The sequence below is a fragment of the Bufo bufo genome, chromosome 4, assembly GCF_905171765.1.
Source record: "Bufo bufo chromosome 4, aBufBuf1.1, whole genome shotgun sequence".
NCBI lineage: Eukaryota > Metazoa > Chordata > Amphibia > Anura > Bufonidae > Bufo > Bufo bufo.
Window position 1 is genome coordinate 515911645 of NC_053392.1, and position 27484 is coordinate 515939128.

The 27484-nt window shown below is 43.3% G+C and overlaps 1 protein-coding gene across 1 annotated transcript in view; it reads right to left on the reverse strand.

The window, feature by feature from the left end:
* The window catches only part of EFEMP1 (EGF containing fibulin extracellular matrix protein 1), a 130425-nt gene that overhangs the window by 34397 nt on the left and 68544 nt on the right, over positions 1-27484 (reverse strand). Inside the window, exons 5-6 of the mRNA XM_040429712.1 lie at positions 7174-7296; positions 402-521 (exon numbers count right to left, since the gene is read on the reverse strand). Coding sequence (XP_040285646.1) covers positions 402-521; positions 7174-7296 — 243 coding nt within the window. The remainder of the gene's footprint in view (positions 1-401; positions 522-7173; positions 7297-27484) is intronic.

Here is a 27484-nt window from a genome sequence, read left to right on the forward strand (position 1 = left end):
AATGTTAAGATGTTATATTGGTTTCACTGGTAAAAATAAATAATTGAAATGGGTATATATTTGTTTTTTGTTAAGTTGCCTAATAATTATGCACAGTAATAGTCACCTGCATACACAGATATCCCCCTAAAATAGCTAAAACTAAAAACAAACTAAAAACTACTTCCAAAAATATTCAGCTTTGATATTAATGAGTTTTTTGGGTTCATTGAGAACATGGTTGTTGTTCAATAATAAAATTAATCCTCAAAAATACAACTTGCCTAATAATTCTGCACTCCCTGTAGAGTGTAGGGAAAATAAATGCTATACACACTTGTTAGATTATTGCAAAAAAGAGTCACCCCCTTTTAGAAAAGGTTAATTTTAAAATACAAAGGAAAACAAAGTACTGAACTTACCTACACAGCTGTAATTATTAGGAGCCAGCTGAAAGCCTGGGTTACACTGGCAATAATATGAACCAAGTGTGTTCACACAGTGATGGTGACAAAATGAAGACATTGAACATTCATCGATATCTGCATTGCGATATAGACAAAAAAAAAAGTATATATGTTCTGTATTATAGTATTATTTAATGCAATTATAAAACTGGTAGAATAAACCAATGTGATGTATACAAGAAGGTTGTGCTACAAGTTAGGGCAGTTTCACTTGGTCATAAGAGGGGCACATTCTATTGCCTATATTATGCAACATCCAACCCCCAGTGGTTCTGCTGAGCCAAACCTAAATCACTACAACTTCTGCTCAGTAGAACATTGTATGGAAGCCCATGCTACAGCCATACAAACAATAAGATGAGGCTGTTTTATGGTTGTGTGAAACCGGCTATAAGATAAGTAGAATCTGAAAAAATACAAACAATCAATGTTATGATTATTAAAAGTAAGATTTTTTAACATGTGAACATGCGATCGCTTAATTGTTTGTACCATACACCACAATACTTTTGTATTGCAGTGTATTGTGATTTTACAGGCATTCTATTACACACTGCCTTAGGCAGGGTGTAACAGGGGTCTTAGAATGGCAGACCTTCGGACATTCACAAGGCCTTGGCCTCCATGACAACAGCTTGGAACCATGCAATTACGGTGTGGGGAGGGCCAGCTCCCTCCATCTAAGGGCTCATGCACACAAATGTGTGCTGGCCGTTCTGTGCATTGGGGACCGCAATTTGCGGTCCTAAAAGCACGGGCCCCTTCCATGCGGTTGCCACAGACAGATCCAGACCCATTCAATTGAAAAAAACTTAACATGTTCCTTCCGGACTGTTTGCGGGCTGCAATAAGGGCACAGCAGGGCAATGACCGTGTGCATGAGCCCTAACTATTCATATGCTGTAGCATCTGAGTGGATAAACAGCTGGGACCTGAGTTATCTCAGCTGCAGATAAGTGTCAGTTGTGTAACAGCTGGTGTCAGCTTGTGAACCCGCTCCATACACTCCCTGCACACAAAGTACAGTTAAGAGTCCATTCACACGTCCGTAGTGTATTGCAGACAAGAATAGGACTTGTTCTATTTTTTCGGGAACCGAGGACTGGAAGTACGGAGCCGCGGAATGGAAATGCGAATGCGGACAGCACAATGTGTGCTGTCAGCATAATTTCCGTCCCCATTGAGAATAAATGGGTCCGCAGCCATTCCGCAGAATTGCGGAAAGAATGTGGACCCATTCTACGGACGTGTGAATGGACCCTAAGGCTGGGTTCACATCACGTTTTTGTCTTACATTTAACAAAAAATAAATAAAAATATATATATATATATATATATGTTAAAAGGATGCCTCCAAAGAATGCATTATGGCGGCATCTGTCACCATAGAGTTCCATTGTGAATAACGTTTATGTGTTTTTTTGCAGGATAAAAACGCGTAGTGCACTATGGTTTTGCATCCTTTTCTTTCCCAAATGTATATATATATAATGTAAGACAAAAACGTGATGTGAACCCAGCCTAAGCTGTTTCATGGAAAGAGATGAATAGAACAGATTTGATAACATAAATTGCTAAAAAGAATTGCAGCAGTTTCTAAAATTAGTATAGCAAAATTATTTTTCTAGTAAGACAATGCACAGAGAACACACATAGGGTACTGGATGACAGTTTGTAAAGGAACATAAAAAGAACATAGAAAGACATTGGAGGGACAAGTTGGGAGAGTTAAGGAGTTAAGGGAATGTATCAACTATAATTTGTTTTAATAATTAAAACTAGATAATAATGCATTTTTTTTTTGTCTGATTGTAGATTTTTTTTGTTCTATTTTCTGTACATAATTATGGGGAAATCTATCTTGCCTAAGCTGCTGTTAGCAGCAGTTCAGAGATGCAGCATGCATTACTGCAGCTGCATGCATCATGGGAAAGTGTAGACTGTTGACTTCTATGATCAAGAGTTCTAGGCATGCTATGTGACCTTTGTAGAGGTTTTTCCTATTTTGTTGTGTTGCAGCTTTGGGCTATAATAAGTAAATTCAAATTGCCACCATCAATCTGAAAACAGAATTTTAGAAATGTATTTAGATGTAAGGAAAAACTAAAATTTCACATGGACATAAGAATTCAGACCCTTTGCTATGATGCTTGAAATTTAGGTCTGGAGGCCACCAATTTCCCTTGGTTATCTTTGAGATGTTTCTACACCTTGATTGGAGTCCACTTGTGATAAATTCAGCCCTGTCTATATAATGTCTCAGAGCTAAGGCTACTTTCACACTTGCGTTCGGGGTTCCGCTTGTAAGTTCCGTTTGAAGGCTCTCACAAGCTGCCCCGAACGGATCCGTACAGCCCCAATGCATTCTGAGTGCATGCGGATCCGCTCAGAATGCATCAGTTTGGCACCGTTTGGCCTCCGTTCCGCTAAGCAGGTGGACACCCGAACGCAGCTTGCAGCGTTTTGGTGTCCGCCTGGCCGTGCGGAGCGAAACGGATCCGTCCAGACTTACAATGCAAGTCAATGGGGACGGATCCGTTTGACGTTGACACAATATGGTGCAATTGCAAACGGATCCGTCCCCCATTGACTTTCTATGTTAAGTCAGGAGTCCCTATTAATATACCATCAGATCGGAGTTTTCTCCAAACCGATGGTATATTTTAACTTGAAGCGTCCCCATCACCATGGGAACACCTCTATGCTAGAATATACCATCAGATTTGAGTTAGATCGTGAAACTCAGATCCGACAGTATATTCTAACACAGAGGCGTTCCCATGATGATGGGGACGCTTCAAGTTAGAATATACTAAAAGAACTGTGTACATGACTGCCCCCTGCTGACCCCCCCCTTTATTTAACTCATTGGTGGCCAGTGCGGCCGGCCCCCCTCCCTCCCCTGTATTTAACTCATTGGTGGCCAGTGCGGCCGGCCCCCCCTCCCTCCCTCCCCTGTATTTAACTCATTGGTGGCCAGTGCGGCCGCCCCCCCCCCTCCCTCCCTTGTATTTAACTTATTGGTGGCCAGTGCGGCCGGGCCCCCCCTCCCTCCCCTGTATTTAACTCATTGGTGGCCAGTGCGGCCGACCCCCCCCTCCCTCCCTTGTATTTAACTCATTGGTGGCCAGTGCGACTGGCCCCCCCTCCCTCCCCCCTTTATTTAACTCATTGGTGGCCAGTGCGGCCGGCCCCCCCTCCCCACCCTAATTAAAATGACCAACCCCCCATCATTGGTAGCAGCGAAGAGTTCCGATCAGAGTCCCAGTTTAATCGCTGGGACTCCGATCGGTAACCATGGCAACCAGGACGCTACTGCAGTCCTGGCTGCCATGGTTACTTAGCAATTTTAGAAGCATTATACTTACCTGCGATGTCTGTGACCGGCCGGGCGCTCCCCCTACTGGTAAGTGAAAAGTCTGTGCGGCGCATTGCTTATAGCACAGACCTTTCACTTACCAGTAGGAGGAGCGCCTGGCCGGTCACAGACATCGCAGGTAAGTATAATGCTTCTAAAATTGCTAAGTAACCATGGCAGCCAGGACTGCAGTAGCGCACTGGCCACCAATGAGTTAAATACAAGGGAGGGAGGGGGGCCGGCCGCACTAGCCACCAATGAGTTAAATACAGGGGAGGGAGGGGGGGCCGGCCGCACTGGCCGCCAATGAGTTAAATACAGGGGAGGGAGGGGGGCCGGCCGCACTGGCCACCAATGAGTTAAATACAGGGGGGGGTGTGCCCCCTGCTGCCTGGCAGCACCTGCCAGGCAGCAGGGGGCAGTCATGTACACAGTTCTTTTAGTATATTCTAACCTGAAGCGTCCCCATCACCATGGGAACACCTCTGTGTTAGAATATACTTTCGGATCTGAATTTTCACGAACTGAAAAATCAGATCTGAAAAAAACAGTTATGCAGACGGATCCGTTCTGAACGGATGCAAGCGTTTGCATTATAGGAGCGGATCCGTCTGTACAGACACCAGACGGATCCGCTCCGAACGCAAGTGTGAAAGTAACCTAACAATGATTGAGGAGGAAAGAACTGTCTGTAGAGACAGGATTGTGTGGAGGCACAGATCTGGGGAAGGATACAAAAATTTCTGCAGCGCTGAAAGTTCCCAAGAGCACAGTGGCCTCCATAATTCTTAAATGGATAAAGTTTGGGACAATGACAACTCTTCCTAGAGCTGGTCGCCCCAGCAAACCAAGTGATCAGTGGAGAAGGGCCTTAGTAAGCGTGATCAAGCACACAATGATCAAACTGGCAGAACTCCAAAGATCATTTGTGTACATGGGAGAAACTGTCACCACCAGCTCTGTGAGAAGATCTGGCAGACGTTCTTCTCTACCTATTGTATGATGTTCTTTGTTTTCGTTTCACTTTCTCATCTCCTTTTCTTCTCCCAGCTGTCACCTATTTGCACTGATTGTCTCCCTTTATATTTCCTCCCATACTGCCTCACTTTGCGGTTTATACTTCTTCCTGGATTGTGTTCACTGCTGGAGCCTGCTTCTCCTGATTCCTCAGATAAGTCTGTTTCCTTTATTTGTGTTTCTTGCTGGCTTGATTGTAGGTGACCCTGTCTCCGTCCGTATTTAGTGCAGGGAGCCGGTGGTCGGGTCCCCTCACTATTATAGGGTTTTCAGGTGTCACATAGTATAAGGTACGAGGACATACAATCATCTACCACAAAGATCTTTGCATGGGCATAGAAGTCAGGGAGAGCTCTAGGGTTTTTATAGGGCTCACCCATATGCTCCTTAGTTTGGGATCAAGCCAGTTGAATGTTTATTTATAAGTTCCAGCTTTCTGCAACACCATCCGTGACATTATAAACTGCCATAACCGTCTTAAGCATGGATCCGGTTTCAGCCTTGATTGACCGCATGCAAGGTCTTTCACTGGAGGTAGCAGATCTCCGTAAAACTGTGTCTCAGTTTCAGGTGACCGGTTCTGCTTGCGTTCATGGAGTTTGTTCCGAGCCTAAGATCTCGCTTCCGGATACGTTCTCCGGGGGTAGTGAGAATTTTGTTCGCTTTAGAGAGGCTTGCAAACTCCATTTTAGCCTACTTCCCCATTCCTCTGGTGATGAGGAGCAGAGGGTGGGGATCATCATCTCGCTGCTCAGGAAAAACGCTCAGTCTTGGGCCTTTTCACTGCCAGTCGGGGCACGGCCCCTCCGATCGGTGGATGAATTTTTTGTAGCCCTGGGACAGATATATGATGACCCGGATCGTATTGCTCTGGCTGAATCTAAACTGCGTCTTTTAAGCCAGGGTAAACAGTCCGCAGAGATATATTGTTCAGAATTTCGGAGAGCTGCTGATACTGGTTGGAATGATGCTGCACTCCGAAGTCAATTTTGCACTCTACCAATATGGGCTTTATGTCAATTGCCAGAAAGAAGCATCTCCTTAGAAAAAGACACATAAAAACCAATCTGGAGTTTGCAAAAAAGCACATTAAGGATTCTTAGAATGCGAGAAACAATAATCTCTGGACTAATGAAACCAAGATTAAACTTTTTGGCCTAATTTCTAAGCTTTCATGGTGATGGCAGCATAATGTTGTGGGAGTATTTTTCATCAGCTGGACAGGGAGACAGGTCAGAGTTGAGGAAAAGCTGAATGGAGCAAAATACACCGATATAGTTAATGAAAGAGTGCTCTGGACCTAAGACCGGGTAGAAAGTTCAACTTCCTACAACACAATGACCCTAAGCACACAACCAAGACAACACAGGAGTGGCTTAGGGACAATTCTGTGAATGCCCTTCAGTGGCATAGCTAGAGCCCTGACTTGAAAGACTGGAAAGACCTGAAAACGTCTGTCCACTGGTGATCCCCAGAGAAGAATGGCAGAAACTCTCCAAATCAAGGTGTGCAAACCTTGTAGCATCATACCCAAGAAGACTGGAGGCTGTAATTGATGGCAAAGGTGGTTGAAATAAGTACTGAGTAAAGCTCTGAATACTTATGTCAATGCAAGATTTAAGTTTTTCCTTTTTAATAAATTAGCAAACATTTCAAACATTCTGTTTTCACTTTCTCATTATAGAGTATTAGGCTCAGAATGATGGGGATAAACTTGAATTAGCTTTTTTTTGGCACAACGTTGCAACATATCTAAATGTTGAAAAAATGAAAAGGTGAATTTTCACGGCTGAATATTCAGGCAGCTTATTGGGAATGAACGTTCCTGCAAACACTTGTTCCCGACAATCTGCCGCTCTAAAGGTGTAGCTGATGACCCAATGATGGAGCTGTGAAACTGTCGTTAGTGCTTGCAAGTAAATTATTTTTGCTCTCCTCCTCCTGTCTAAATACACCTAAAGGTTCTGAAGACTTTTCAAATGCATTGTATATATAGGTGGCATCTATCTTGTAATCCTGCCTCTGATGATAATGCGATGATTGATATAAGCATTGAATTCTATAGAAATAGTAGTGTCAACCTATTATGGGGCTCAGCAGTCACTGAGAAACCTACAAATTATAAAGATTTTTTTAATATGATTAGAGACAAGGACAACATCTTAAAAAATATAATGAAAAACTTGATTTAAATAATGGGTCATTTTCTAATGTCACGTTCTCTTTATTTTCTGCATACAACTTGAAGCTGTAGGCTTTTCATGGCACTGTTCACATGTGTAAGCTATGTATACCTCATTTTTCAGTGCTATGACTCAGCATATTAGAAATCATTAAAGCAAGTTTACCCACCAATACATTGCTCTCCTCGTTTTTGGTATCCTCTGGGGCACAGGCAAGTGAATGATCCTCTGATATTAGTGCACACTTGATCTGATCTGCAGTTGTGGGCTCCAGTTAGACATTCATCTATGTCTATCAGAAGAAACAAAATATATTTGCTATTAGAATATTTCTAGGTAAAGTGATAATTTTTTTCTTTTGCCATTAACGAAATGTTCTTGGAATTATAACTAGACAACAAGAATAGTGAGGTCCATAAAGATCTAGAAATAATTTGGCTAATCTCAGTCTAAGAGGTTTTAAAGTATCAACTCAATAAAAAGTATTCATTTCACATATTACCTAGGAAAGCCGTTGTCAGGATTGACACTAGTTTTAAGCTAATATACAACTGATAGTGGCAGTGGTGTAACTAGAACTGACAGGGCCCCGGAGAAAATTTTTGAATTGTGACCCGCTCCCCCAGCAATCCCCTCCTCCTGTGTAACCCTCATTCCTCTAGCCAAGATAGCTCTCTCAATCCAGGCCAGGCAGCAGCTCCAACCGTTTCCTACACGTATATACTGTATGTCATGTCACTGTATATTCTGTCACGGTATATAATGTCATTGTATAATACTGTTGAGGGGGCCCCGACAATTAAATCTTTCAGTCCTTCTCCCGGGCGGCCCCTTCTGAGTCCCTGTAGTGGCCATTTCCCTCGCTTCCACTATAGGTACACATGTATAGTGCTGACATTTGGATAATTAATGGAGAGTTATGGCATAAAGGGTGGATATGATATCTTCACGAAGATCTTACTGATTTGGTGGGATACACCAATAATCTCATTTATATGGTTGCATCCTGATTGACAAACTAGAAATTGGGCATATTGACTTTCAAAATAACTATCCTATTTTCCTGCTGTGAAATAATCCTTGTTCATCTGACAGCTACTGTATGTTATTTAAATGGCCAGCTTAAAAGTAAGTCTTGGTTCTGTCCCCAAAAAAAGCTTAGTAAGACAATTAAAGGGGAAGTCACACTTTGGACAATCTCTGCTTGTGAGAAAGGACCCTTAAAAATAATTTGATCAGATGTAATCTGTAGAGAAACCTTGCAGTAAGTGTTTAATTTCGCTACAGCGCCACCACAAGGAAAATCAAGCATTACACAGCTTATTCAAATCAATGGGTTATTTATGTAATCCAGAACAAGACAGGTCCTCCGACCTGAGAAATACGATGCCTCTTTAGCCATACTCCACTCTGGCCATGAGACAGGGGTTAACTAAAAACTTATTGGCCATGGGCTTGGGTCCATCCATGCAATTTCTTGTTACGCTAACCAGCTACAGCCTGTTCGTACCTCTTGAGCAGCATGGCTTAGTCTCTTATGCAGCGTTTCACTACGTGTGTGTGGGCACTGCTTAAAAGCACTTTTTACCTTATCAAAAAAACCTAGGTTGTAATGTATGATTTTGTATGTATCTGCAAAATCCCTGTTACCAGGCAGATTAGGCGTAATTTATACATCCCACCACTAGATGGGGATATAGTTCAGGTCCTATATATACCTAGTTCAGGCCTAGTTAGTCAGTTGAGACCAGGAGGGAGTTGAGATTAGTCAGATAAGAAAATGTAGTCAGAGGAGAGAGCAGATCTGAGGGAGTCAGATCAGATTAGTGGGAGGAAAGGTAGAGTGAAGACTTCATAACACAGATTAGTGAGTGGAGCCAACTTCGCTAGTAGGTGATACTCAGATGTGAGGCGCAGAAGATCATTTTTCTTCTGTGGCCGGACTATAGACTTGCATCCCTGACCAGTAGGAGAGAGTTTGCCTCCCTGGAAAAGAAACAAGCTTTCCTTGGGAATCAGCGGTGATAAGAGCCATTATTGAGGGCCACAGACACCTTTGCATGGTGGAGGATTCATAGCTTCAGGCAGCCACACCAAACTTCTGAGAGACAGTTGAGTTTTCCTGTCTAAATATTCAGCTTGCAGGGAAAGACAAGGAATAGTATCCCACACATCTAAAGGAACCAGGTACACCTAACCCACTGCTCCAAAACTAGAAACCTGAAAAGCCTAGAAACAGTGGATTTGCAGAATTAACTCTGTACCATCAAGAGGCTGCATATTTGTACTCCTGCAACCAAAGACATCCAAAGTAAAAGTTGTGAGTTGCATCTTACCACTGTCTACCTCATTATTACCACTACTGGTTGTGCCACCATTAACGGTACTGGCGTCACGACAAAAACCATCAAGGGACTCAGCCGCAACAAGCACCCTAAGCACCCCTAACATCAAGGGCACCTCAACCACCATCTTGGCTGATGCTTCCTACCACAGATGGTGCCCCGGAGGATTTCGTGCTGTCCACCTCAACACTGTGCTGCCAGCCCAGGGAGGCTTTCTGCTAACCGTGAGCAAACTGATGAACTGTGTGTTATATTATTTGGCCCCTCATCGGTCCACCGTGCACCTCACGTGTTGCCCCTGTGACTGGCTGGCTGCACTTAAGTGACTCAATATTGCACCACAAGCAGCCAATTATTACAATGCAGTTACATGTTCTATGATTGGAGTTTTATGCTTCCCAATAGTGATCACAAGATCTAAACTGTTTGACCAAGCAGAGGAATGGACATTTCACACTATAGGTATGTAGGTCCTGATATGTGCAGTACACCAGAACAGGGTACTTACAAATTGTTCTTGATTTGATTTATTTAGTCTGTTTATGCTTTGTATTATACTTTGTATTAAACTTTGTATGTATTCCCAAAAGCTGTCTGCAGGTGGCACTGTTTAGTTAATCATGTCCTGACTCAGCAGAGGGAATTAGCTTTCCCCTTCAAGTTCAGCTATGCCCGTTGTTCAGAGCAGATGCTAGTTCAGCTCCAGGAGAAACATAATTCTTGCTGACAGAACAATCCAGGAGGGAAAGCTGTAGAAGATATTCATAGACAGTCTATGCATGCTACCTAGGTATTCTTTGTTTGTGGCCGATAGACTTTGCTGCTTGTGTAAGGATTTACAGTTAACATCACCTTTCACACTTATAAAATAGTTTTGCTGACCGTTTGACTATCTGCATACCTCTGTCCTGGGATTGCAGAGCTGACTTTTTGCATGTGCATGTTTTATAGTCTGGGACACCTACCACATTTTTGAGAGTTTTGCATGCCTGTGGTCATCTTGGAAAGGTTGCTAAGTGCTTAGAAAGAACTCAGGAACTACTACTCCTATTATCATCATTGTTTCTGTTTGCTTCTATACAGGGGCTGACTGGGAACTTAAAGTGGCCCTGGAAAAAATACTAAAAGTGGCCCCATTTTGTAGTTGCGTCCAAATTGATGGAAGGCAAAGCCAGCAATACCATATTGTGGCACATTATACCTCCCCAACAGAGCCCAATACCACAGTCCATAATAAAATACTGCCGGTCGTGAGGAGGGCCCAGTTGGCCCCCTGGGATTATCCCACCAGGAAATTTCCCTGTAAGGTCTAAGTCCAATCCGATGCCTGCTTATATACAACTATTGGGAAGAGACTGTATCGTGACTTGCCTTGGAAATGTGTCTTGATATCGGGGGATGTACTAATACTCCAATTCTGCACTTTAGTACAGACTTGTTTATTTTCTACAATCAGCCTGGTTACTCACTCCAATATCATATGATGGCCACTGCACTTACACACCCTCCCTGCACCCACGCAAACTGTTAACACAAAGGGCACTCCAACTACCATAAGGCAGGAGCCCCCACATTAGGGTGTGCCCTGAGGAAAGAAAGGGTGTTCCCTCCTGTGACGGACTAAATCATCACTGGGGCTGCTAAAGAAGCCTGAGGGCTAGCCTCCTTCCTATGGACTATGGACCCAGAACTATAGAGACCCCGTCAGACCTTTTGGGGTTACAAGGAGCTATGAACCCTGATTAATGTGTGGAATTTAAATGCTACATATTTTCTATTGCCCATTAAAGGTGCAGGGTATGAATTCAGCAACACAAAAAGGGTTAACTCTGCACGGAGACTCCCACTGATTGTGTTAGTGATGGGATTAAGATAGCTGACTCTGTAAGGGAGTTTGGGATACTCCAAAAGGATATTTATAAATATTTTCAGTTCAAAAATGCTATGAGGATACCGGTGAATTTAGATAAATATAGAAAGGAACAATCAGATAGAATAGTTAAATTTACTAATGGAGGAGAAAAAAGAGGAACAACGGCAAACAGATATGGGATTTTGATGGATGGAAAAAAATAACTGATTACGATACTTGCCAGAGGAAAATGGGAAAAAGAACTCCCGTTTTTTTACAGAAGAAAAATGTATTGATGCACTTAGAGGTTATATTATGGTGTTGGAAAGGGCCTCACATAAAATCTCTCAGTTTTTTATAGTTTACAGGCTAAATCGATCTCGTTGGGCCTTAAAGGGCTTCTGTCAGCCCACTAAACCGTTTTTTTTTGTTTAATAATAATCCCTACACTGCGATCTCTGCATACATAAGTAAAATAATAATTTTCGTTCAGTAGAATTTGATAAAACGCTATTTTTATAATATGTAAATTACCTTGCTACCAGCAAGTAGGGCGGCTACTTGCTGGTAGCAGCCGCATCCTCCGACCCTAATGACACCCCTCCGCATTGTGATTGACAGGGCCAGGGAACGGAATCGTTCTCTGCTGGCCCTGCCTGCCTGCTATTCACTAATGGAAATGTTTGTTATTGCACACACAATTCATGTCAGGCAGTCCCCTAGTGTCTCTGGTCAAGGGAAAGTGGGAATCTGACTTTTTATAGCAGTAGTCTGTAGCCTGTGGCTATCCAACTGTTGCAAAACTACAACTCCTAGCATGCCCTCATTAGTGTTGATCGCAAATTTTTATTGCGAATATTGGCACTCGGAGAATTTGCGAAGATGTAGAATATAGTGCTATATATTCATAATCACGAATATTCTAGATTTTTTTTCCATCGGTAACCTCCCTTCTTGCTCGTGGGCCAATGAGAAGGCTGCAATATCTTTGTCAGAGCTTAGCAAGATCCCTAGCAACCAATAGGAAAGTTTGCCTACCCCCTTACTATATAAGAAACTCCCCAGCAGCCATTTTGTGCTGTTTTTTTTGCAGTTCTGAGAGAGAGAGCAGTGACATTGCTGTGCTCTGTGCTTTCATCTGGATCCTATTCCTTATCCAATTACATTACATTAGTTAGTTAGCTTATATATACAGTACAGACCAAAAGTTTGGACACACCTTCTCATTCAAAGAGTTTTCTTTATTTTCATGACTATGAAGGCATCAAAACTATGAATTAACACATGTGGAATTATATACAGTTGTGTTCAAAATTATTCAACCCCCAATGATGTAAAGGATTTTAGGGAATTTAGTGTACATTTGTAATTGTGTTCAGAATGAAATCTAACAAGGACTTTTTAAAGAACCAAATGCAACTAAAATGACATCAATTGTTTTTGTAATACAGTATTAAATGTTTTTTTTGTGATTTCTTCATTGACACAATTATTCAACCCCTTAAAGACTACCACTCTTAAGAACAGAGGTTCATTCAAGTGTTTTCGATCAGGTATTGAAAACACCTGTGGATCTCAAGGAGCAGCAATCAAGCATAATAAGCACCAATTAGGCAGATGTAAAAGGACTGTGATACTCAGCTCCTTCTAGACATTTACTGGTGTGTTTACAAACATGGTGAAGTCAAGAGAATGGTCCAGGAAGACAAGAGAAGAGGTGATTTCTCTTCACAGGAAGGGCAATGGCTATAAGAAGATTGCAAAGATGTTAAACATACCAAGAGACACCATAGGAAGCATCATTCGCAAATTCAAGGCAAAGGGCACTGTTGAAACGCTACCTGGTCGTGGCAGAAAGAAGATGCTGACTTCGACTGCTGTGCGCTACCTGAAGCGCAAAGTGGAGAAAAGTCCCCGTGTGACTGCTGAGGAACTGAAAAAAGATTTGTCAGATGTGGGTACTGAAGTTTCAGCTCAGACAATAAGGCGCACACTGCGTAATGAAGGCTTCCATGCCAGAACTCCCAGGCGCACCCCCTTGCTGTCTCCAAAGAATAAGAAGAGTCGACTGCAGTATGGCAAAAGTCATGTGGACAAACCACACAAATTTTGGGATAGTGTTCTGTGGACTGATAAAACAAAATTAGAACTGTTTGGGCCCATGGATCAACGCTATGTTTGGAGGAGAAAGAACAAGGCCTATGGAGAAAAGAACACCTTGCCTACTGTGAAGCATGGCGGGGGGTCAATCATGCTTTGGGGCTGTTTTGCTTCTACAGGTACAGGGAAGCTTCAGCGTGTGCAAGGTACCATGAATTCTCTTCAGTACCAGGAGATATTGGATGAAAATGTGATGCAGTCCGTCACAAACCTGAGGCTTGGGAGACGTTGGACCTTTCAACAGGACAATGATCCCAAGCATACCTCCAAGTCCACTAGAGCATGGTTGCAGATTAAAGGCTGGAACATTTTGAAGTGGCCATCGCAGTCACCAGACTTAAATCCGATTGAGAACCTCTGGTGGGACTTAAAGAAAGCAGTTGCAGCGCGCAAGCCTAAGAATGTGACCGAACTGGAGGCTTTTGCCCATGAAGAATGGGCGAAGATACCCGTAGATCGCTGCAAGACACTTGTGTCAAGCTATGCTTCACGTTTAAAAGCTGTTATAACTGGAAAAGGATTTTGTACTAAGTACTAAGATTAAATGTCACTTGGGGGTTGAATAAAACTGATAATGATGTGAGCACAGAAAAGACATTTGTGGTTATTTCATTATAAATGTTATGTTATATTTGTCTGACTTACAAGTGCCTCTTTGATTTAATTGTAAACAAGATGACTGAAATGATCAAAATCAATGTCAAACTGGCCAAAACACTCAATTTCAGTGGGGGTTGAATAATTTTGAACACAACTGTACATAACAAACAAGTGTGAAACAACTGAAAATATGTCATATTCTAGGTTCTTGAAAGTAGCCACCTTTTGCTTTGATTACTGCTTTGCACACTCTTGGCATTCTCTTGATGAGCTTCAAGAGGTAGTCCCCTGAAATGGTCTTCCAACAGTCTTGAAGGAGTTCCCAGAGATGCTTAGCACTTGTTGGCCCTTTTGCCTTCACTCTGCGGTCCAGCTCACCCCAAACCATCTCGATTGGGTTCAGGTCCGGTGACTGTGGAGGGCAGGTCATCTGGCGCAGCACCCCATCACTCTCCTTCATGGTCAAATAGCCCTTACTTTCAAAGTTTTCCCAATTTTTCGGCTGACTGACTGACCTTTATTTCTTAAAGTAATGATGGCCACTCGTTTTTCTTTACTTAGCTGCTTTTTTCTTGCCATATTACAAATTCTAACAGTCTATTCAGTAGGACTATCAGCTGTGTATCCACCTGACTTCTCCTCAACGCCACTGATGGTCCCAACCCCATTTATAAGGCAAGAAATCCCACTTATTAAACCTGACAGGGCACACCTGTGAAGTGAAAACCATTTCAGGGGACTACCTCTTGAAGCTCATCAAGAGAATGCCAAGAGTGTGCAAAGCAGTAATCAAAGCAAAAGGTGGCTACTTTGAAGAACCTAGAATATGACATATTTTCAGTTGTTTCACACTTGTTTGTTATGTATATAATTCCACATGTGTTAATTCATAGTTTTGATGCCTTCAGTGTGAATCTACAATTTTCATAGTCATGAAAATAAAGAAAACTCTTTGAATGAGAAGGTGTGTCCAAACTATTGGTCTGTACTGTATAATACAGATAGTTAGTGGGAGATAGTCAGTGTAGGTTAGATAGTGATATAGTGTAGCTGATAGGTTCCAGTGCAGGGTGTTAGGTAGTTCGCAAATTTATTGCGATTATGCAAAAAATTTGTGAAATATCGCGAAAACTAATATTGCCTATGCCGCTCATCACTATTGACTTGTCTGTTGCTATGTTATTTATGACTATTTGTACATGAACCCCTGAACTGTAAAGAGCTGCGGAATATAAATAAAGATTATTATTATTATCATAAAAATTGCTCTACAATAGATGGTAATGAAGCAATCCTGCCTACGATATGCCATCATGGCTGAGCAGTCTGACAGGAAAACTCACCAATATGTAGTATATGCAAGTGGAAGAGTGTAGTGGATAGTGAGGCCTCACTCCCCTAGGCAGCTCTGCAAGTGGAGGCAACTAGTCCTGCTACCATCCTAGGACAGGTTGCTGTAAGGGAAGCTCTTACCTTTGCTGATCCTACAGGACGAAGTTGAATCTTGACTTTTAACTGTAAATTTATGGCCACTCCATAGAGCCATCGTACACAAGAGTGAATCCTGTCTTATGGGCTTCAGTAAATCCTAACAATATTCCAGTAACTCGGCCAGTGGGGGTCATTGGTCAGATATCATGAAGTGTATAGATGTAAAAGGTTTATCTATCAGAAGAAAACTCTGCAGTTATTGTACTGAAAGAGGTTGTCCCATCTCGCCACTTCCATGATGAGTTGGAACTAGGCTCTGACCCCAGGTAGCCAGGCTTACAGAAACAACCAAGTGGTCATGGGCTCTGCTGTTTCCATAATATCCATTGAAGTGAATGGGAGCTATACAAATAGTCCAGCAGAACAAGCTACACAGATTCCAAAACTCAGAGACAACCCATTTAGTTAATGAATATTGATGTATTTATTGCCATTCATGTATGCAAAATACTATTGACAGCTATTTTTAAGGGAGGAAGGGTGAATAAGTGGTCCTTTAAGGGTGGGCCTTTAAGAAAGTAAATGATGCAATGCTGACATGTTGATAATTTCTTCATAGCCAGTGGCGAGAAAAGGGAGGGATAGCAGTCACCTGGTATAGCAGGTTATAGGATATAGATACTACTGTCCAGGACAGCCTCTGGTATGTACATGGGCACTTGTGGACATCTTCGAGAACAAGGTGGAGGAGCCTTCTTTGGCTCTGGCACTGTTTAGACTTCAGTAGACAGAGGAGACAGGAAGAACAGGTGTTCGGTCTGACACCTGATTGGCGGTTCAGATTCAGACAAAAGGAGGAGGAGCTATTTTTGTAGGTGTGATTGGCCATAAAAAAACTATTTTACAAGACTTCATCTGGTGTATTATATGAAGGCAGTCAAACCTTTTCTTCCTTGGAGTTTTATTTCCCAGGCTTGTTTTTCAGAATTGCATAACCCCATGTATTTACATTCCACATTCACAAGACTGAGCATGAGATTACTTTTACTCTTCTTTTTTTTATATTTAAAAAAGGAATGCAGTTATTACGAGTTGGCCATCTGCAGGGAAAATATAAACTTCCCTCTACTGAAAATGTACTAGAATGAATCTGTATAAATAAACAGGCTCATCTCCATGTACACACTAACAGGATAAAAGAACCACACTCTAAGGCTCGGCGGGTGTTGTATAACATGGAAACGGTTATTAAGACTGCCTAGGTTATGTATAAAGACGAAAAGAGCACCAGTAGATGAGGTACACACTGACAAAGGCTGACCATAGACATGGGGGATATTTATCAAAACTACAGCAAATTAAATCGGGCTTAGTTGCCCCTAGCAACCAATCAGATTGCTATGGGCAACTAAGTCAGTTTTCCTTTGCACCAGTCTTGATAAATCTGCAGCAAGCCCTTGAGGAGCTGGTGCAGAGGATGGGAGTGGTAGTGGCCCTGATGAGGTGTTGTGTCATGGTGTACTCCCTCAGGACGTCGCTCCCTGGGGTTTGATACAGTGAAAAGGTAGATAAAAAAAATCAGGCCAGAAGTAAACATATAAAAGTCTCTCTTTACTCAGTGTGAAATATAACTTGTGGCACATCCAGCAATATCACATACAAAGTACAGATTCTCTGGCACCAGATGAGGAGGTATGGTGGCAGGTTGGATGGCAATAGGTTAAATCTAGCAAGCACTTGTTGATATAGGTGTCTACTGCAATACAGGCTTAATGCTAGTCCGGTCTAGCGATGATTTAAGTGATGGGTGTCTGAGCTGTAGTCCCTCCCCTTGCAGCAGTGTCTGTAAAGCTGTATTTCGCTGATCACTCTGCTGCCTTCTCGCATGGATGCTTTATTGAAGCTGTGCTCTTGAATTTTGCTGATCTCTCTGGAGTGTTGGTCTCACAGGAGAATTAGATCTGATTTCTAGGAGTAGGAGCTCAGTCATTTACTTCCTCTCCCTTCTCTAGCAGAACTGGAACTCCCTCCTGGCAGGAAGCAGGACCAGCTCACCTCTACCAAGTGGGGAGGAACAGGGTGGTTAGTCCTGCTCTTGTCTATCATAGCCAACCATACTTTCCTCTGCTGGAATAAATTGTATAAACATGAAAATACAATGCATCATATATACAACAGAGACATTGCAGATATCCATGGTTAACTAGGTTATCCATGAAGACAAACTGTCATGGTAATGGGAGAATCAGGTGATATGGCTGTCACCCCTCAAACCACCAAATCCCTCTATAACATACATTGATCTTCAAAGAAAATTTCTGACACCTTATCACTTTACATTCTTCAACCTGTTTAAGCTATAAGAGTGATGAGCGGCATAGGCAATATTAGTTTTCGCAATATTTCATACATTTTTCACATATTATTCGCAATAAATTTGCAAATTCTGGAATTTGTGATCTCCAGTCATTATTTTCACGATTGCGCAAATTGGCACTAATGATGCGCATATTTTTTGCGCAATACATGCAACTTCAAATTTTATCAGGTCTAATGTAATTGGATAATGAATAGGATTCAGATGAAAGCACAGAACACAGCAATGTCACTGCTCTCTCAGAACTGCAAAAAAACGGCAGAAAATTAGGGAGTTTCTTATATAGTAAAGGGGTAGGCAACTTTCCTATTGGTTGCTAGGGATGTTGCTAAGCATACTTTCACACTTGTTGCAGAGGATTCCGGCAGGCAACTGCTAAAGGCAGAAGTCTGATCAGACTAAGTGTAAAGTGAAAATACAGTACAGTACACTATATAGTGTACTGTACTGTATTATACAGACATCAGACCTACTGGATCTATAAGAACCAAATGAGTCTGGGTAAAAAAAAATAAAGAAAAAAAGTAAAAATAAAAAAACACATTTATCACTGAATAAAAAAATAAAATAAAAAATGCATCACACATATTAGGTATCGCCGCGTACGTAATAACCTGCTCTATAAAAATATCACATGACCTAACCCCTCAGGTGAATACCGTAAAAAAAAAAACTGTGTAAAAAAAAGCCATTTTTTTCACCTTACATCACAAAAAGTGTAATAGCAAGCGATCAAAAAGTCATATGCACCCCAAAATAGTGCCAATCAAACCGTCATCTCATCCCGCAAATATCATACACTACCCAAGATAATCGCCCAAAAACTGAAAAAACTATGGCTCTCGGACTATGGAGACACTAAAACATGATTTTTTTTGTTTCAAAATAATTGTGTAAAACGTACATAAATAAAAACAAGTAGACACATTAGGTATTGCCGTGTCTGTAATAACCTGCTCTATAAAAATACCACATGATCTAACCTGATGAATGTTGTAAATAACAAAAAATAAAAACGGTGCCAAAACAGCTATTTCTTGTTACCTTGCCTCACAAAAAGTGTAATATAGAGAAACCAAAAATCATATGTACCCTAAAATAGTAATAACAAAACTGCCACCCCATCCTGTAGTTTCCAAAATGGAGTCTCTTTTTTGGAGTTTCTACTCTAGGGGAGCATCAGAGGGGCTTCAAATGGGACATGGTGTCAAAAAACCAGTCCAGCAAAATTTGCCTTCCAAAAACCATATGGCATTCCTTTCCTTCTGCGCCCTTCCGTGTGCCCGTACAGCAGTTTACGACCACATATGGGGTGTTTCTGTAAACTAAAGAATCAGGGCCATAAATATTGAGTTTTGTTTGGCTGTAAACCCCTGCTTTGTAACTGAAAAAAAATTGATTAAATTGGAAAATCTGCCAAAAAAGTGAAATTTTTAAATTTTATCTCTATTTTCCATTAATTCTTGTGGAACACCTAAAGGGTTAACAAAGTTTGTAAAATCAGTTTTGAATACCTTGAGGGGTGTAGTTTGTAAAATGGGGTCATTTTTTGGTGGTTTCTATTATGTAAGCCTCACAAAGTGACTTCAGGCCTGAACTGGTCCTGAAAAAGTGGGTTTTAGAAATTTTCTGAACAATTTTAAGATTTGCTTCTAAACTTCTAAGCAACGTCCCCAAAAAATAAAATGGCATTCCCAAAATGATCCAAACATAAAGTAGACATATGGGGAATGTAAATTAATAACTATTTTTGGCGGTATTACTATGTATTATAGAAGTAGAGAAATTGAAACTTGGAAATTTGCTAATTTTTCCAAATTTCTGGTAAATTAGTTTTTTTTTATAACTAAAAATGAAATTTTTTTACTCCATTTTACCAGTGTCACGAAGTACAATATGTGACGAAAAAACAATCTCAGATTGGCCAGGATAAGTAAAAGCGTTTTAAAGTTATTCACACATAAAGTGACACTGGTCAGATTTGCAAAAGATGGCCTGGTCCTTAAGGTGAAAATGAGCCCGGTCCATAAGGGGTTAAAGGACTGCACATGCGCAGACCAGAAAGCCATATCCGTTTTGTCGGAACACTTAATTCCGGATCCGGCACTAATACACTTCAATGTAAATTTATGCCGATCCGGCATTCCGGCAAGTGATCAGTATTTTCAAAACCGGAAAACTTTAACTCAAGTGTGAAAATACCCTTAGCTCTGACAAAGATATTGCATCCTTCACATTGGCCTACAAGCAAGAAGGGAGGTTACCGATGAAAAAAAAATCTAGAATATTCGCGATTACTAATATATAGCACTATATTCTACATCTTCGCAATATTAGCAATAAAAATTAGATTATCAATAAAGATTGACTGTTTAATACAGTCATTAACAGGGTTTATTACAAGGAAATATTTCTATGTCTTATTTGCCCTTGTGCAGTGCAGTTATATGTTCTAAAGCATTTCTTGGCTTGCATTAATGGGAAAAAAGGGCTTATTAGCTGTTCTGTGGTGAGAAAATTACAGCCCTTTTTGGTGTGTATTAGTGGCAAAAAAAATAAATATTATTTGCAGTTCAGTGGTGCAGTTCTAAGTTCTAAAGCCCTTTTTGGCATGTATTAGTGGCAAAAAATATATATTATTTGCCGTTCAGCGGTGCAGTTCAGTGTGGTGAAGTGAGAAAATTACAGCCCTTTTTTGGCGTGTATTAGTTGCAAAAAAAATATATATTTGAGCTCATGCGTGACACCTGTCGTTTGCTCAGGCCACGTTATTTGTCAGTTGCCAGGACTACGGGATGAACAACGTCATTCCACTGCTTCATGTCCTGGAACAGATGCTGGTAAATCTGGCTGGTCAGGGAACTGGAGACACGGCGCCTAGATCTCATGGCCACATGAGCCCTGTGGGGGCTGAACTGGAGGAGGAGGAGGACATTGGAGCACAAGCAATATGTAGCAAAATGGGTGGTTTTTCTACACAGGTATCAGGAGAGGAGGAGCAGGAGCAGCGAGAGGAGCTACAGGGCGATGAGGAAGACGAGGCAGAGGACCCAGACACACCGTGGCAGTACGCAGTGGAGATGGAGGCAGGGAGTCCCTCCGAGTCACTTGCACAAATGGCCCGATGCATGCGCACTTGCTTGCGTAGTGACAGACGAATTGTCCTCACTCGGCAGAGGGATGACTTTTGGCTCTCCACCTTGTTGGACCATCGCTATTGGTCCAAAAAGAGGGCCTTTTTTACACCTGCTGAGAGGGAGGACAAACTGAACTACTATAGAGATATCCTAAGTAGTCAGTTGGCCGCTGCCTACATGAGCCATCGTCCATCATCTCACAGATTTGACCGGGGGGCCCTCTGCGCTCACGTTCCTCTGCCATGGCTGCTGTGGCAGGGTGGGGGGGGGGGGGGGTAGGAGCAGTTCCAGCTCCATCAGCAGCAACTTGAGTCTAGAGTCGCTGATGAGCAGCTTTCTTCACCCGCCTAGTGAAGAAACTACTCATCATCATCAGCAGCAGCTAGACCTGGAGCAGCAGGTGGTGGCATACTTGGACAGCACCCTGCCACCACTCATTGAAGAGCCGCTGGACTACTGAGCAGCCAAATTGGATTTGTGGCCGGAACTGGAAGAGTTTGCCCTGGAAAAGCTGTCCTGCCCGGCCAGTAATGTGGCATCAGAGCGGGTGTTTAGTGCGGCCATAGTTACCCCACGAAGAACTCGCCTGTCCACCTAAAATGTGGAAAGACTGACCTTTGTCAAGATGAATCAGGAGTGGATCAGCCAGGATTTCCATCCCCAATGCCTGATGCATCAGACTAGATCATCCATGGTGCCACACCAACCTTTTGACAAAAGAGACCGGTTTCTTCTGGCTACCTGCCTCTGCTATTATTTTGATGCTGTCACCCACCTGATGTCACACATCTGATGCCAAGTGCTCCTTCTTTCACCCACAATCTTCAGCTGGTACTCGTATTGCCACCCACCTTCACACTATGTCACCTTGCCACCCTGTGGCCTTCTGATGCGGCTGCCACCTCCACACTATGCACACTATGTCACCTTGCCACTCTGTGGTCTCCTCATGCTGCTGCCATCTCCACACTATGTCATCTTGCCACTCTGTGGTCTCCTGATGCTGCTGCTACCTCCCCACTATGTCACCTTGCCACTCTGTGGCCTGCTGATGCTGCCACCTCCACACTGTCATTGTGCCACCCTGTGGCCTCCTCCTGATGCTGCTGCCACCACCTCCACACTCTGTCATTGTGCCACTCTGTGGTCTTCTCATGCTGTTCCCACCCTCCCCACTTCATGACTGGGCCACTATTTTGCCTTTCGGCCTGGCTGACATCATCATTTATTTGACTCTTCTTCTGATCTGTCAAAAGGAAGGAAAAATGAGACTCACATCGGATCCTGTCTATGTAACAGCTGTAAGGCCTGCATGACATGGTCCCTATTTTGCATCAGAATTGGCTTATGATTTGGTAGCCGAAAGCAGGAGTGGGTACCGGCTCTCAGGGGGGTGCCAGAACAGAAGCAATGAGCACTTCCATCAATACAGATGGAAGCGCTCATTGGTTTTTCCTTTCTAAGATGCAGTGCATCTTATCAAGGGATTACTAGTGAGTGCTTTCACAATAGAAGCGCTCACTGGTCTGCAGGAGAATGGGGAGATAAGCGCTGTGAGCGCTGTACAGTACTTACCCTTTCTCCTGCTCGCTCTTCTCAGACCCGCGCTGCTGTGTCCTGGCTAGTGATGGACGAACAACGCTTGCGTTTGCGATCAAATGTTTGCGAAACGCGCGTTCCATTCACTTTAATGGCAGGCGAACCTGAAAAACCTTCAGGTCATATTTGCAGCCACCAAATACTTACTAGAAGTGCACAAATAGTCCCACAACATGGACAGTGACATACCAGACGGGGATTATTGGCAAAAATTCCCACAAAAAATATGTATTTTAATCAGGGGCCATTTTTATGCGTTTTAAAGGGAAACTCTCAAAAATGTGTCCTGCTGGAGCCTAGAAAGATTTTATTTTAGGCCACAGGAGTACGGGTCCCAAAAATTAGGCATTCACCTGACAGAAAAGAACTTGTGATTATTTGGCTGGAGGTACATTATCCGGTCACTGGATAAAATTTTTTACTGTAGGCCAGTACAGGCCCCAAACATTAGGCATTCACCTGACAGAAAATAACAAGTGATTATGTGGCTGGAGGTACATTAGGCGGTCACAGGATAGCAATTTTACTGTAGGCCACTGGATTACAGGCCCCAAACATTAGGCATTCACCTGACAGAAAAGAACTTGTGATGATGTGGCTAGAGGTACATTAGGCGGTCACTGGATAAAAATTTTACAGTAGGCCAGTACAGGCCCCAAACATTAGGCATTAACCTAACAGAAAAGAACTTGTGATTATGTGGCTGATTGTTGGAGGTGGCTGGGAAGGGGGTGATTTTATTTACATGGGACTGTATGTTGAAAGTGACTGGGGAGCAAGTGATGTTATTTACATGGAACTGAATATTGAGGGAGTGATGTTATTTACATGGGACTGTATGTTGAAGGCGGCTGGGGAGGTGGTTATGTTCTTTACATGAGACTGTATGTTGAAGGCAGCTGGGGAGGGGGTAATGTTATTTACGTTGGACTGTATATTGAGGGGGGGGGGCAGGAGAGATGGTGTGATGTTATTTACATGGGACTGTATTTTAGAGGGGGCTGTAGATAGAAAGGGATGTTATTTACATTGGACTGTATATTGGAGGGGGCTGGAGAGATGGTATTGATGGTATTTACATGGCACTATATGGCGGAGAAGGTAAATAATGTTATTTACATGGGACTGTATGGTGGAGGGGCTGAGGAATTCTAATTTTTGAGGACAGTAAACTGAGGTATATAACTACAGGGGGCACTGCAGGGGGCATTATAAATACTGGAAGGGCTTCAGGGCAAGCATTATAACAGTAGGGGGTGATATAAATATTGGGGCGCTTCAGGGTGAGCATTATAACAGTAGGGGGCATTAGAAATACTGGGCGGACTTTGGGTCATTTTAAATCCAGTAGACATTAGTCGTTCTTATTACTACTGGGGAATCTATAGGAGGGATTAATAGATCCGCATTATTTCTACTAAGAGCACTGTGGGGGTCTTATTACTACTGAGGGGTCAGTAGATAGCTTTATTACCACTGGGGGAACAATAGGGGGGGCTTATTTCTACTAGGGGCTCTGTAAGAGCATTATTAATACTGGAGGGATCTTCAACTAATACTCTTGGGGAGCATTATCACAGTTTGGGGCACTGTATGGGGCAGTATTACTAATGAGGGCATTCTAGAAGGGAATTACTATTGGTGGGACTATGAGGAGCACTATTACTATAGGGGACACTCATTTTTCTTCAGGATAGTATTTGGGGGTGCAGAAAAATTAGCTAAGATGTCTGTGTGTCACACTCTGTAGAAACGAGGCGCGGCTGAGAGAAGTTGTCCGGACGGAATGGAGAAGATGATGACAGAGAAGATCTACATCAGAGAAGACATTACCTGGGAGGAACTGGATGTGAGAGGTACATGCTGCTGTATAGCTGTATAGCTATAGAGGGCTTAGGGGTCCGTTGGTCGACTTAGAGAATTGGGCCATATGCATTGGGGCTTGGGCCCCGGATCTTTTGAGACCCTAGCAACGCCCCTGCTTGACGGACAGGCTGGAGTGACAGGTGTCTTAACAGGCGGACAGGCTGAAGTGACAGGAGTCTTGACTGACCAACAGGCTGGAGTGACAGGTGTCTTGATGGACGGACAGGCTGAAGTGACATGTGTGTTGACAGATGGACAGGCTGGAGTGACAAGTGTCTTGACGGACGGACAGGCTGGAGTGACAAATGTCTTGATGGACGGACAGGCTGGCAGATGAGGTACAGAACTGATCTGTGTCCCTGATTGGGGCACAGAAAAACAGCGTTTTGGCATTGAAGGGGTTAAAAGGGCTTAAAACACTGGTGACTGAATTCTGACTATAGCTCCTTCTCTGATCACTTCCATGACAGGAATTGGGACGATCAGAGAAGGAGAGTACACACAGTACCTCCCTAAATCGCATCAATGCACTGTGATTGGTCCATCTGCAGTAATGGACCAATCACAGCAATCGCCGGCCAGGGGTTTCCCCCCTGGCATCACTGGTTGCCTAGCAACCACCTTGTGCCGGCAAAACTGAACTGTCAGTGCATCCCTCAGCGCGCTGACAGTTTAACCGCATTACGTACATGGATGTGGGAATGCAGTAAAGCACCACATTCTCCTACAGACATGTAGGTGATAATGCAGGAAGAGGTTAATCAATATTTAGTTGAAGCAGGTATATCACACCCCTCAATCAGTATTTTGAGGAAGCAGGTATATCACACCGCCTAATCAGTATTTTGTAGAAGCAGGTATATTGCACCCCTCAATCAGTATTTTGTGGAAGCAGGTGTATCGCACCCCTCAATCAGTATTTTGTGGAAGCAGGTATATAGAACCCCTTAATCAATATTTGGTGGAAGTAGGTATATCGCACCCCTTAATCAGTATTTTGTGGAAGCAGGTATATCGCAGGCCTCAATCAATATTTGGTGGAAGCAGGTATATCGCACCCCTCAATCAGTATTTTGTGGAAGCAGGTATATCAAACCTCTTAATCAGTATTTTGTGGAAGCATGTATATTGCACCCCTCAATGAGTTTTTTTTGGGGCAACAGGTATATCACACCAGTTGCAATTAGTTATTCCAATAGCGTTTGTCCCTCTATATACGGTAGCTGCGGTATCGCAGCAGAACCGCACACAACTGCTGCACAATACAAATTCACTATAATATACTTTCTATTTTAGAAAGTATATAATAAGTATATCACCCCCCTCAGTATATCACACCTATCAATAGCAAACCTATGCCAGTCCTTAAAAGGACTTTTGTGGCCCTATTAGCTAGCGTTTGGTGTCCCTAACAGTCTGTCCCTGCTCGACAAAGCAACCTCTCCCTACATTGGCTAAACACAGAATGTAAAATGGCTGCCAGATCTGGTTCTGTTAAAGGATAGGGGTGTGTCTATGTGCTGAAACGTCTCAATTGGCTGTCCTGTCCCACCTGATGTGTGTGTCATGGGTCAAAGTTCAGCGCAATGCAAAAGATTATGGCGCCGGCGGACATCTCCATATGTTCGCATGTTCGGCGAATCGCGAACATACAAAGTTCGCCGCAAAATGGCCGCCGGGCAAACCGCAAGGCCATCTATAGTCCTAGCTGCCGGCAGCTTCAGGACGTACAGAGCGCACTCTGACCTGACGCTACAGGAGGACAGGTGACTGCAGCGCCGGCCCTTAGTAGAGAAGACAGCCAGGACAGGGAAAGTGGCAACAGGAGAGGTAAGTGACTTTATTATTTTACATTCTGATCTGAGGTCTGATATGGAGGTCTAATGGGGGTTCTGGAGAGGTCTAATGGGGGTCTGGAGTGGTCTATGGGGGGTCTGAAGGTCTGACTGGGGGGGGTCTGGAGGTCTGACTGGGGGGTCTGGAGGTCTGACTGGGGGGTCTGGAGTCTAATGGGGGTCTGGAGTGGTCTAATGGGGGGTCTGGAGGTCAGACTAGGGGGTCTGGAGGTCTAATGGGGGTCTGATTGGGGGTCTGGAGGTCTGACTGGGAGTCTGGAGTGGTCTAATGGGGGGTCTGGAGGTCTAATGGGGGTCTGATTTGGGGTCTGGAGATCTGACTGGGGGTCTGAAGGTCTGACTGGGGGGGTCTGATCGGAGGTCTGGAGGTTTAATCAGGGTCTGATTGGGGGTCTGGAGGTCTTATGGGGGTCTGATTGGGGGTCTGGAGGTCTGACTGGGGTGTCTAGAGGTCTAATGGGGGTCTGATTTGGGGTCTTGAGGTCTAATGGGGGTCTGATTGGGAGTCTGGAAGTCTGATGTGGGTCTGATTGGGGGTCTGGAGGTCTGACTGGGGGGTCTAGAGGTCTAATGGAGGTCTGATTGGGGGTCTGAAGGTCTGACTGGGGGGGTATAGAGGTCTAATGTGGGTCTGATTGGGGGTCTGGAAGTCTGACTTGGGGGTCTGGAGGTCTAATAGGGGTCAGATATGGGGTCTGGAGGTCTAGTGGGAGTCTGGAGGTCTAATGGGGGTCTGGAGGTCTGATATGGGGGTCTGGCCTGAAGTCTGATATGTGGTTCTGAAGGTTTAATGGGGGTCTTATATGGGGGACTTATCTGAGGTCTGATATTGGGTCGGGGTCTTGCATGGAGGTCTAATGGGGGTCTGTTCTGAGGTTTAAAACTGGGGTCTTATATGGGGTCTGACATAGAGGTCTAAAGGGGGTTTGGTTTGAGATTGGGGGATCTCATTTAGGGTTTTATATGGGGGTCTGATCTGAAAGGAAGGTTTTTTTTTTTATTACTAGTGCACAATATAAAGGGGTGTTTTTGTACTGACGCACTATCTGTGCAGTACCAGTATTTTCAGGGGGACTGTTTCTGCAGGAAAGTATTGGGGAGCACTGTGGACACAGTATTAGGGGTGGCAGGATGGGGTGTTGAGAAGTTGGGAGGATGCTGGAAAAGTAGGAAAGTAAGATGTCTGATTGTTCAACTCTGCAGAGACAAGGCGGTGCGGAAAGAAGTCACCATGGTGGTCTGGTCTAACAGGAGAAG